The 12,588-nt window shown below is 44.2% G+C and overlaps 1 protein-coding gene across 2 annotated transcripts; it reads left to right on the top strand.

Annotated features, from left to right (window-relative positions):
- Positions 1–8,521: 8,521 nt before the first annotated feature.
- On the top strand, positions 8,522–12,336 carry LOC120700398 (leucine-rich repeat extensin-like protein 3). Of its 2 annotated transcripts, XM_039984630.1 has the most exons (5): positions 8,532–8,850; positions 8,884–9,095; positions 9,211–9,308; positions 11,861–11,929; positions 12,023–12,336. In XM_039984630.1, exons 1-4 carry the CDS (start codon positions 8,681–8,683, stop codon positions 11,924–11,926), a joined length of 546 nt encoding a protein of 181 aa, XP_039840564.1. In that variant the 5' UTR covers positions 8,532–8,680; the 3' UTR covers positions 11,927–11,929; positions 12,023–12,336. The 2 variants fall into 2 exon arrangements, with proteins under 2 accessions (XP_039840557.1, XP_039840564.1); XM_039984623.1 differs by having other exon boundaries at positions 8,522–9,095.
- The last annotated feature ends 252 nt before the right edge of the window (positions 12,337–12,588 follow it).

Below are 12,588 nucleotides of genomic sequence, written 5' to 3'. Positions count from 1 at the left end.
TAAAGATTGAATTCTTTCACAAATACCAATGAGCAAGTTGCATGTAAACTGTTGTGACTCATCGTATTTCTTAACTAACGCAACCAGTTTACCAACAATATCAGAGGGTAGATCGCTTACATTGCTCATAGAGGTAGATGAAGTAGTAGATGAGAGAATCGGCACAACAAATTTCTCCTTCTCGATCACGCTTTGCGGGGTCCTCTCGTAGCATGAGATCAGCTTCCTTTTGGCTTCCTCTTCCCACTGCTTGAGCTGAATCTCAAATGTCTGGGGTTGCTCTTCAGGCAGATCGTCGTACTCGATATTGTCACCGTTCTCGGGGTCAACCTTGAACTTGTTTTGATCTTCACCGGCCATACTCGCCGATGGTGATTTCTTCTCCCTAGCGGAGTCACTAAAATATATTGACACAAATTCGGTCAACACACGAATGCGCTAGCATGTGCAGATCGCAATCAATCTTCACCAGCGAAGCCTCACGTAGACCGGTCAGACCGGTTGCACCAACCGCGGTCAGACCGGTTGGAGCAAAGATGCCGCAAAAATCTAGAACCGCGAGCTCGGGAGGGACCCCGTCGGAGCTTGCAGATCTATGGTTGTCTTGAGGTCGGCAGACCACCCAAGACGCCCTCGAACGCCGTAGAGACGCAAGAAGAATAGCAGATGGGGTTGGAGAAGCTAGGGTTTGAGATGCCCTCAATCGGCCGTAACCCTTCATATTTATAGGATGGGGTGGTCTGTACCCTTTAGGAGTCGAAATCCTAACAAATCATGTGTCAAAATACAACTCCTAACTCGGATTGGGCATTTCGGACCGGTCTGACAGGTCTCCAAACTGGTCTAACCGCCCTGGACCGGTCTGAGCGGTCAGAGTGGGGTGCAGATCTTCCGGGAGGCATAACTTCCTCATTTTGACTCCCAATTGGACATTCCACATATGCATTTCGATCGTCTCAACGAGATCTACGCAATGTTGCAGTCCAATTGGCAATTTGACAATGTTACCCAGACCGGTCTGACCGGTTTCTACAACCGGTCTGACCGGTTCGCCCAAACTGCCTAGTGAACCTCGGTATTTGCCAATTTTGGGTGTCAACACATACATTACAAGGGAGATCTGTATTAGGGATCTGAGGTTTGGCTTTCTAATTATCACTATGTTTGAGTTTTCTTCTTTGTACACATGTACACAGAAAAATAATCTATCATGTTGAAGTGGTACTGGATTCATACGCACCGCCACGGACAACAACCTGGTGACAGGTGAAAATTTTCTTGAAGCTGAAGTCCACAATGACTTCGTGATGGTCATAGGAACTCTTGTGAACCGTGACCGAGGTTGCTAAATAAATAATTTAATTCCAGCACACTCACCTTCATTTTATGGTGTTTTATTTAGTGTTTCTAGCTAACGGAATAAATTTGTTCAGGCAGCTTTGAGGAGTGCGAGAGCAGTAGAATATTTTTTTTTTCAAAGTGGCACCTATCCACGGATAAAACACTTCGAAGGTGGCATGTAATAGTTTTCAATTGTTGATTGTTTCGGCATTACATATGTAGTACATATTCTTCAGATGTTAGACATGGGTTGCGCATGGACATTTTGGTTAACGATGCCGTAAAATGTGCCATTGCTGAACGTGCTGATAAGATGAAGATGCTAGATGCTCACTCCAAGAGTAACAACGTTTTCCGTTTTCCGTTCCTTAAGCGACGTATTTGAGTACATGAACAACGGCAATACAGATCCCGTCGTTGACGAGAATGAAAACAATTAGACTTATGGAGAGGAATTTGATTAGGATTGTAATATTACGTTTTAATTTAATTAGCTATGCATGGCAAGTATCATTTCCTGTTTTATAAAGGAATCAGCTTTTACCACTTCTTTCCTGCAATAATTGAAACATACATTATGTTTTTTTAAATTAGCACTGCCTTTTTTTAATCGCAAGCGTCTTCCAGTGGTATAGTTTTGCTTTCCTTCAAGCAAATAAATACTGCCTACGTGCATGGATTTGATTGGCTCCGAATAAACTCATCTAAACTCCCATTAGTTACTTCATCGCGCAATAAATATAATCAATTTGGCTTTAAACACGTGCTTGCGGCACGTGCACCTCCACTAGTAGTATAATAATATAAGGGATAAAAGATAAGAGAAAAGGAAAATAATACTCTCCAATAGTTTTCGATCCTAATTCTTCATCTCCTAACAATTGGCATACTGCTCATCCTTGTGCGTAAATATGTGCACGTCTCCGTCGCTCCTGATCCGCCCTTGAGTGCCGCAAGCCCTGCCCCTGTGCTGCTCGCGCTCACCCTTTCCTACGCAGTCCAGCACATTGTCGCCAAGGGAACCAACGCCGCCGATGCTCGCTGCATCTCCTATCCCGCGCCGAGCCCCTGCATCTTCACCAGGCCTGCTTCGGCACAAACCGGACCACCGCCACTTCTTCCCGCACCGATTCCGGTTGCCATGGTACATTATTACTGGCACAAGTAAGAGGTAAAATGGAATCCCCTCGTCGTTCTCTTTCTTTTCCCTTAATTTCCAAGCCTTCTCATGCCCTAAATCACTAGCAATCTGACTTGCAAGAAGCTCTGTCCGCCAGCCATGAAAGTTTCTCGTGGAATTAACCTTGTGGGGCCACAACTTTTCATTTTTTGGGAGTAAAAATAAAAATAGGAAACTCTTAGAGATGGACTTTTTTTTCTTCCTCTCCATAGCTATTTGGGGAGTTGGCAAACAAGATTTAGGGAGGAAAAATTAGAAACTATTGGAGATGCTCATGTTTACTCCGCGACGCGCCATGCAGCCACAGCTCCGCGACGCTCCACCCACCCCGCCTGCGGGCGCGCGGTCTGCTCCGTCGCTTGCTCGCCCGCTGCTGGTGCGAGCAGAGGGAGCAGGGCCGGCGACCAGGGCAGAGGAGAAGGGGACGAGCCGGTGGAGAGAGACCAGAGGAGAGGGAGAGAGAACGAAAAGAGACAGAGGGTGGAGAAAATCTGATGGTGGTCCCATCTCTTGGTAGTTAATATATATAGAGGTCTTGTTTAGTTGCCTTTAAAATTTCAAAACTTTACAAGATTTCCCATCACATCGAATGTTTCAACGCATGTATGAAGTATTAAATGTAGCTAAACAAAATAATTAATTACATAGTTTGTCTATAATTTGCGAGACGAATCTTTTGAGCCTAATTAATTCATGACGAGATAATAATTACTAAATACAAATGGAGGATGAATGGGTGCGGGAAAACTGGAGATAGAGTTGAGAATTTTGATGATCAAGCAGTGATATTCTTTTTAAAGGATGGAAATAGAGTACGACGAGTGCGGATAGCCTGAGTGGTCTGTCCGACTTTAAGAACGTCTCAAAACAAAATGTATTGACATTTCATGTATACCTTTTTTTGGCACAATTTATGACACTTGTGTTCACTACTACAAAAATGATTTGTAGGAATGCCCCGAATTTTTTTAGGGGCGGACTAAAATGTCATCTGTTGCTAAAAATAGAGCGGGATTACTGTAGCATCCGACCCGCCCCAAAAAAACATTTTTAGTGACAGGCCACCCTCTCACCCGCCCCCTAAAAATGAGCGTCATTTTCAGAGGCGGTTCATGGCATCACCCGCCCCTAAAAAGAGCATTTCTAGGGGCAGGTGACATCATGAACCGCCCCTAGAAATGGTGGCATTTGTAGGGGCGGGTCATGGCCTCACCCGTTCCTACAAAGACATTTTTATGGGCGGGTGATGGCATGGCCCGCCCCTACAAATGGTTCCATACAAAAAATTCATAAATTTTTCATATGGTCTCGATTGAAGTGAAACTTTATATTAAAATTGTAGAGAATGACGAGATCTAAAACTTTGTAGTTGATAACTTTTTCATTTGAGGTCATCTAATGGTCCAAAAAATTAGTATAAGTTCTCTAATAGCTATAACTATATAGTATCTTATATAACTCATGTCAGACTTTGAGGTTTTCACAATCTTAACCTTTATATACACTGAAATATACTTGACATATTTTTTGTTTCTATAATTCACAGTAACTATAGTGTAAAATTTTTACATTTTGTTAATTTGTTTCGCTATATGTAAACAATTAAATAAATTTTTGGATAAAATAGAAAACTATTTTGAGGTGCTGGTGGTGACATCACCGGCCCCTATAAATGATTTTTAGGGGCGGACGATGGCGTCTCCCGCCTCTACAAATCAATTCAGAATTAATATAAAAGAATAGCATACCACATAGAGTCACAAGTGACTATGTAGTGTGGTGGTAAGGAAGGTGTTCGCTGAGGCTTGAGGTAAGCGATTCAAATCCCGATTTACGCAAGTGTGTATATCTTGTTAAAAAATGGTACCTCGATAGGAGAGGGGCATGTGGTGGTGGTCGGTTAGTAGTATATTTTTGTTTTTATTTTGCTATTTTAGCATTTTTTTTAATTTTTTATATTCTAGAAAATAATTTGTAGGGTCGGGTCATGGGCTCGTTCGTTGCTACAAATCGATTTGTACCAACGGGTCATGTGCTTACCCGTTGCTACAAATCATTTGTAGGGGCGGTTATGTTAGCCGTTCCTAAAAATCTGATTTTTAGCTATGAAAATTAGAGGCAGGTAGCGCATCCATTTTTAAAAATAGGTTTTTACCTGCCTCTAAAAATGTTTTTTAGTAGTGGTTGTATTGCCTTTATGGTGTAAAAATAAGCTTATTTGTTTGTTTTTTTGCCACACTACAGAAGTTTGTATTTCTCAAGATCTGATAGCCCTAATACTGTACATATTAAACGAAAGGGAAAAAGCTGAATCGGACCTATAAAAATAAGTTATTACTTATTACCCCGTATATGACATTTACGAGTGATTAATCATTCTTTAAAAACCAAGCAGCATGGGCATGACAACATTTCATAGCAGCATGGGCATGACAACATTTCATGGAGGTTCAAAGCTAGTGTGGCGAGCGACCCGCGGGCCAGCTACATGCCTACAGTGTCATGACCAGGGTTTTTTTTTCCCAATGACACCAGGGTTTTTTTCCCGACCGGTAGGATCAAACTGTCGCCGTCCGGTTTCGGTAAACCGGACCGGTTTGACCGGTAACCGGAAAAAAGCGGCCAAATTCAAATTTAAAAAAAAAAGACAGTTCAACCGGTTTCTACCGGTTAGCCGCCCGGTTAGGTCCTTAAACCGCTCCGATTTGAGTGGTAACCGGGGCGTTGAATAAAAAAACCGACGGTTTTAAAGTGGTTCCTCGTTGTGAAATAAATAAAATTTTTGGCATGAGCTATGCACGTATTAATGACAACACCAAAGCAACAATTTATAATCATGCATACAAATACAATAGTAATAAGCGTGCATACAAATACCATAGTCATAATCGTGCATACAAATATAATAGTCACTGATACACATCAATAAAAGTTCAACGTAAGAATGGGAAGACCCCCATTTGGGACGCCATTTGGTATTCGGCGGTGGATATCACATTCAAACCTCGCACTCTAAGTAGCTCAACTTTGTAGTCTTGCCAAGATTGCCATGTCCACGCCGATGTTGTCTCCCATTTCTGAACTAGCATAGTGTAAAAATGGGAGTTTTCCCATTCGTACGCCCATCTTATCGATAGCTGCATGCTGATGTCAGATATGGGATAGTGAAAAGAGTGCGAGGCATCACTGTAGGAAATGTGGAGTGTCGTAGTCCGTCGGTCCAATATTTCTCCTCTGCGATTGCGGTGCTCCATGGTCGGGGTCCTGAGTAGCATGTGTGAATTGAGTCTCTCCTACAATCAACCATATATCATAATTAGTACTTATAGTCAGAAATATGTGTACATATGTAGGTACAATGTATACCTGTGAAACGAATGGGATCACCACCACCACAACTACCACCAGCAGCACCACCACCACTACCACCACCACCAGCATCAGCACCGTCACCATCATCACCATCATCAGCCGAGCTGCTATCTCTAGTCTCCTGATACGGTGGACTACGCTCACCATCACCATCATCAGTGGAGGTGTCGCTACTCACTAGTTTTGCTGCTGCTTTGCCTTTTCGTTTTTTACGCTTTGGGTCACTCTTCGTAGCCCCCTTTTGGAACTTCCTCTTCCCTAGGTGAGTGTCACCCACATGTTTACGTGCCTAGTTGCTGATGCAATCATCCCCCGTAGCCTCATGTAGATCTGAGAGGGACGTCTTCGTCATCACCATCCTCGTCCAGAACAGGAGCCCGATTAGATCTACCATATTCCATCCATTCCCGCACCGGATTATTCTCATCATAGAATGAAAGATGGGCCAGCTGGTCAATAAAATCACCTTCTTCACGCATCGGTGGGCCGGAGACGTCCTCAAGTCGCAGACGAAGGTTGTAGTTGACATAGACAAGCTTGTTAAGTTTCTTGTGCGACAACCGATTGCGAACCATTGTATGCAGCAAAGCAAAAGTACTCCAGTTCCGCTCGCATCCACTGGACAAACAACATTGTGAAACAAGCCGCATGGCAAGGTACTGCAGCTTTGGAGTGCTTGATCCGTACATCATCCACCAGAACGCTACATGTGCAACCGAGTATGTAAGCAATATATTTGAATAGAGAAAACAACAATGTCGTACGGAATAACTCTTACATGGGATGTCTTTGAGTCAACAGTTGTTTTAATTTAGTTGCACCACCTTCTCCTTTCTGCGTATGACAATAGTTACATCGCCATCCGGAATAAAAATTTTCACCATGTTTCCATACAACATCTTTATCTCTAGCTGACATTGTCTATCTACATAAATAGACAACAAAAACATATCAATCACATAAATAAAATCTACGTAAATCAAATATACACCTAAATCAAACCTACCTAAGTGGCTAAGTCATATACACACCTAAATAAAATCTACCTAAATTATATATGCACCTTAATATTCAAATCTACCTAAATCCTAAATACACCTAAATCAAATCTACCTAAATTCTAAGTCATAGTGTAAAAAATCATCTAATACACCTAAGTCATACACCTAAATCTTACCTAAATTCTAAATACACATAAGTCATACACCTAAATCTTACTTAAATCCTAAAACAAATTATCTAATATTCTAAATCAACTCATAGGATAAAAAAAACATGTTCATACCTTCTGGCGGCTAACCGCCGCTCCCGGCCGGCTAACCGGCTACGCGCTCGATTTACCGGTGGGGGCCGGTAGATCCACCCACCGGCCGGCTAACCGGAGCTACCGCCTGGCTAGCCGCGGTCTCCGGGCGGCTGGCCGGGGGTGAGCGCCGGTCGGGGCGTGGTGGCGGCGGAGCAGATGGGAGAGGGAGTGGGTCGGGCGTGAGGGTTCGGGGGGGGGGGGGGGGCGTGAGTGATGATGCCGGCGCGATTGGCCAAAGTGGGCCTTAATGGGCTGGCCTATTTTTTTCTTTTTTTTTTAAATTCAAATACCCGCAAAGTATACTAAATGAACGAATATTTGAGAAAATTTGATACCATTAGATTCGTTGCAACTTGAAGTATTTTTAGAAATTTTTTGAGAATTTTTCATTTTTTTGAATTCAAATTTGAATTTTGAATTTGGTTGGTTTCCAACCGGCCGGTATCGGAACTTGTCTGGACCGATTACACGGATTACCGCGGTTTCCCGACGTGTTCCGGTCCGGAAAAAAAACCTTGGTCATGACACTGCTAATCCACGCAGACTCCAGGGATAGAACCGTAACCTTTGCTTGCCCCACGCCATCCCCAACAGTGGATCGACTCTTGCGCGCAAAGTGGAACTGGGATCCAAGGACAAAGCCCTTTTACCGTTCCCACCGCTCCACCTTCCCGTACACCCGGTCTTCGCACACCGCAACCGGGCCCACCACAACTTTGCCGCTACCACGCGGGTCCTAACTGACGCTCCCGCAACATAGAAGTCCGTGGACGCTGTCCAGGTAAGCCCGGAGGCAAACGCTAAAAGGCACGTTATTTTATTATGAGAAAAAAGAGAAAAGGGAAATGTGTGAGAATTCTTGAGCGCGTGCACCGGGTCTCCAACGCACCACTCTGGGTCCGCGGATTCTTGCCCACTGACCCCAATACCCACCGAACGGGACCCCGTGAGGCCTTGGAAGGCGCGGTGCACAGACCACCGTGGACAGCGCCATATGCTCTGACATATTTAGAAGGGGAAGAGTCATGATCTTCATCAAAATAATAATGGTGGCCACTGAAATAATTTAATGTCTAATTATAATCTAATTAGATTTATTAAATTCGTCTCATAATTTATAAGCAAACTATGCAATTATTTATTTTTTATCTAGATTTAATATTTTATACATGTAAGATTTCCATTCGACGATTTGGAATTTTGATTTTTCAACTAAACAAGACCCTAATTAGATTTCTTAAATTGCATGTCACATGTGCGTTTATGCGTTGAGGAAAAAGACTAAAAAAAAGTGGGAAATTTAGGAAGCGAACAAAAGCACCACTGCCTTGTCTGCAATGGTGTCTGGGGCTTTTCCCACGAGCGCCCCTCTCTCGCTCTCCTCCCCAGGCCACTAGACGCCGCGCTCCGCTGCGCCGCCTCCGCCTCCGCCTCCGCCTGCCCCCAACCCAACCCTAGCTCCTGCTCGAGCTCAGGGCGAGATGGGGTCCTCGTCCTCGCCGTCACCGCCGCCGCCGCCCATGATCGGGAGGGCCGGGAACCTCACCGTCTTCATCACGCCGCCGTCTCCCGCGAGCACGCCGCGGGGCGCGTCGCGCACCCCGCCGCCCGAGTCCCCGCGCTCGGATTTCTCCACGCCGACCCCGCAGAGGGCGGCCCCGTCGCCCACGCCGACCCCGCAGAGGGCGGCCCCGTCGCCCACGCCGCGGAAGCCCGCGAGCCCGGTCGCGGCGCCCGCGGTGGTGTTCACCCCGCCCCCGCCGCCGGCTCCCGTTAAGGTCCCGCCGCCGCCGGTGCAGGTGCCGCCGCCGCAGTACGAGAAGGCGTCCGCGGGTGGCAAGCACGACGGATCGGCGTTCGGCTTCTTCTGGGACGCCGTCGCGCGCGTCCAGGAAGGTGAGTGAACCGCATTTCGTGATTTTGGTGGATTCTGTTTTTTTCTCGGGAGATTTGGAGAAATTTGCAAAAATAGGGTTCTCATTCTCGGATTCTCTCGCTGTTGTGGTCGCAGCGCACGCGAGCCTCGATGAGTACGTGGCGAACTGGTTCGGGTTGGATCAGTCCAAGTACCAGTGGGCGCTCAATGACTACTACGAGGCTACCGGCAAGGTGAGTGCTCCTCAATTTCTCCTCTGCGGCAGCATGGCACATTTCCCATTTAATTTCGGTTGGAATTTCGTTGGCTCCGTTTCGTCTCGTTTGATTTGCACGAATTGGTACTCTGATCTGGATCTATAACTGTGATGAGATATTGTTTTGTCGACGATGTCTGAAGGTGGACGAAGCATTTGATGTTTGTGAGCAGGTCGATGTTGGTTGGTATGATGCGTGTCTTGTGGCCTTTTCTGTAGATAGCCTCGTGAGCTCTACATACAGTACAGGTGCTAGACTTGGAGCTGTCCCTACGACCTTTGCCTTCATGAAAGTGCGGATGAGTGTCTTCTCGGTGTGATAGATGCTTGGAGTGTCTTATGTGGGAGTTAGGTGTCGTTTGGGCCCAAAAAGGCTTTTGTGTTGGAGAATATATGCAAAGGGTGTTTAGATGGTGGTGGTAGTGGTGCCTGTTCAGCAAAGCTCAAGTGAATCCCCGTCTTGCAATCTGTAAAGTTTGAACCAAAGATAGGTCTAAAACTCAAGGCAAGAATATATGCCTAATTACCCTTTTTTTAGTAACTATAAGAATGATGGGCAATTATGTTGGCTATAAATTATGCACAAGAACGGTCATATTGTCTAGAGTGGGACACTTTGGAGCGTTCAAAAAGTTGTTCCCTGGTTTTAACTTTTGTGCACTGGTGCTTTTTGTTAATTCTTGTCTCTCAACACACATAAGTGCATTACATGATGAACTATTAACAACTCTGATGCCAATAGAGTGGGTAGCACAAAAGTTATCTTTGATACAATGATGTTTGCATTCTTGGAAGCACCCCTGGCACTACTATTGGTATTGTAGTTAAGCATTTCTGCTACTGAACACTAGACAAAACTCCTAATTTGCAATGAAGGTGTGATTGAACAGTGTGATGCAGAAAATACGCAAAATATAAATATGTGTTAAAAATTTTTGGTAGCCATTTCTCTTGAGTTTTAAATGAAGATGACTTTGCAAACTGCAACAGTATGTGAGTAAATTCACTTTATTCTCCCTATATGTACTGGATAAGTCTGCTAGATGCCTACATGGGGATGGTAGCTGAGGCTACACTATTGATTGAACTAGTTACAAACTAGGCTCCAGCATGACTCTATTTAATGTTTATATTGAAATTTACTCTGCACCATCTTTTGGTTATATTGTTGGCATCTCAGTTCACTACGAATGCATGTTACATTTATACTGTTGCCCTTGTCTAGCTAGCCAAGCTTTGTACAGTATACACCGGTTACTTGCTTTACCCAATAGTTCTCATAGTGGGTGTAATGTAGCTACTGATCATCTATGGTTGTAATTGCCATCTCAAACCTCAAGATATCTGCTGGTGACCGCTTTCAATGGGTGAATGATAGATTCACAATATAGTGGTAGTTACTTTAGGTCATAGCCTCATAGAACTAGCTTTGCTTCTTAGGTACCATATTTCAATCCTCACATGTTCAATTGACTCATTTTTGTATATCTTACTGACCTCACAAGCACAGTACTTACATGATTTCATGTTTCTTAGGATGTACTGAAGATTAGGATATTTAGGGCTCAGCGCCTTCTGTATTTTTGACTTATCATAGTATTTATGACAATGTTAGCATAAATGGTGAATGGTCGGCCACCCATCATTTAGCAAAAAGGCGGTACACACGGCCATTTAAATGGTCGAAACAGTTTTGCACGGCTTTACACGGCTAATTGGCCTACACGGCTACCCATCGAGTAGCATTTACACGTCGTGTAAATGGTGTAAACAGCCGTGTAGGTGAACAGTGATTTATGATGAATGGAATAGTGTTACGATACCAATACAGCATTACTGTTTTGTCCGTCCAGGCTTTAAGACAAAAAATGTCAGAATCCTTGGGATGCAACAAAAGTAGCATATATCTCAAATCTGTGTTATATTTACTACCTGAGTTTTCTGTTAACCTTGTGTGACATAAATTTATTTTGTTTTCCCTTTATTTGATAGATTGAAAAAAAAAACATAAGCATCCAGATTTGTTATGTTGATCCTGTCTAACATCACTGACTTTTCCCAGATATAAAGGATTAGTTTGTGTGAGCTCACAAATTCATATGGCTCCTGCACTGAGGTTGAGCTTTCACCTAGTAAATAGTGATGAGCTAACCAAGTCAGCTGCCCATATATCTTTCAATGCTATCCACCAATTTTTTATGTAAATCTGTTTGAACAGAAAATTAAGCTGATATATTATGCAAGTTTTTTTTTGCTCCATCAGTAGAACCTGATATGGTGTCCTTTATCGTTACCTATTATAATACATGCATATGATGCAGCAATGCGCTAGATTTTTCTAATTTCTTGGTTGAGTATCAGTGTAAGTGTTAGAGGCACTGGTCGGTTGGTGGAGTGTGCCTATGGATTAGGCATCCGATCTTTGAAACACGATACTTATCCACCATTTTGACAAATAGTTAGCATGAGCATCGGAATTTCGGTAGGTAAGGTTACATCTTTTCTGATGCCCCACAAACTCCATTGTAGGAAATGGATTATGTAAAAGGTGGCAAGCCGAAGGAGCTTACTACTACTAAAGTGCAAAAGGTCTGAAAGGTAAGCAACTTGATACGATAAAGACAGAAATCGCTTTTCCCCTGTCACACCAATCTTAACGATCATTTACACGTTATCTGTCCGCCTTTGCAGCAACTTCATTTTGCGTTGAAGATGTGTAGTTAGCAGCGTATGTATGGGGAAGCATGTTCCATTTGTTGCATTTTGGTGGGGGCCTGAAGGGTGGTCGTCTCTACTGTCGAAAAACAACCCTCAGGTGTATGGTCTGTACCGCCCGCGCACCAGACATCTGGAGGCCGCAGCTGAATCAAGGAGGGGGTGCTGAAGTCGTTTTGTTCCGCCGTTCAGGATCTGCTGTAATCCTAAGGTTATCTCAAAACAGAAAATCGGTCGTATTTGAAATGGCTAATAGTATTTCTATAAGCTGCCTGTGTTGTTTACCGCCATACTCGTGTGTGCATGGCTAATGCTGTACTATAGCGATAGAATGCCCGTGACATGCTGTGGCATGCGATGCAATTATGCAAAGCAAGCCGTACATCTCCCATCGTCATTTCCACGGGTTGGTCCACGCCGTAGAACGACGGTGCTTGTGGTCGTTCCTCTGCGCGTGATCGTACATCTGCATTCTTTCTCGCCTGTCTGGATGGACTGGGAGAACGCAGAATTGCAGGGATGAGTACAGCAAATATCCAGGC

The sequence above is a fragment of the Panicum virgatum genome, chromosome 1K, assembly GCF_016808335.1.
Source record: "Panicum virgatum strain AP13 chromosome 1K, P.virgatum_v5, whole genome shotgun sequence".
In the NCBI taxonomy this organism is placed as follows: Eukaryota; Viridiplantae; Streptophyta; class Magnoliopsida; order Poales; family Poaceae; genus Panicum; species Panicum virgatum.
Note: the sequence above shows the minus strand (reverse complement) of the source record. Positions and strands in the feature narration are given on the sequence as shown.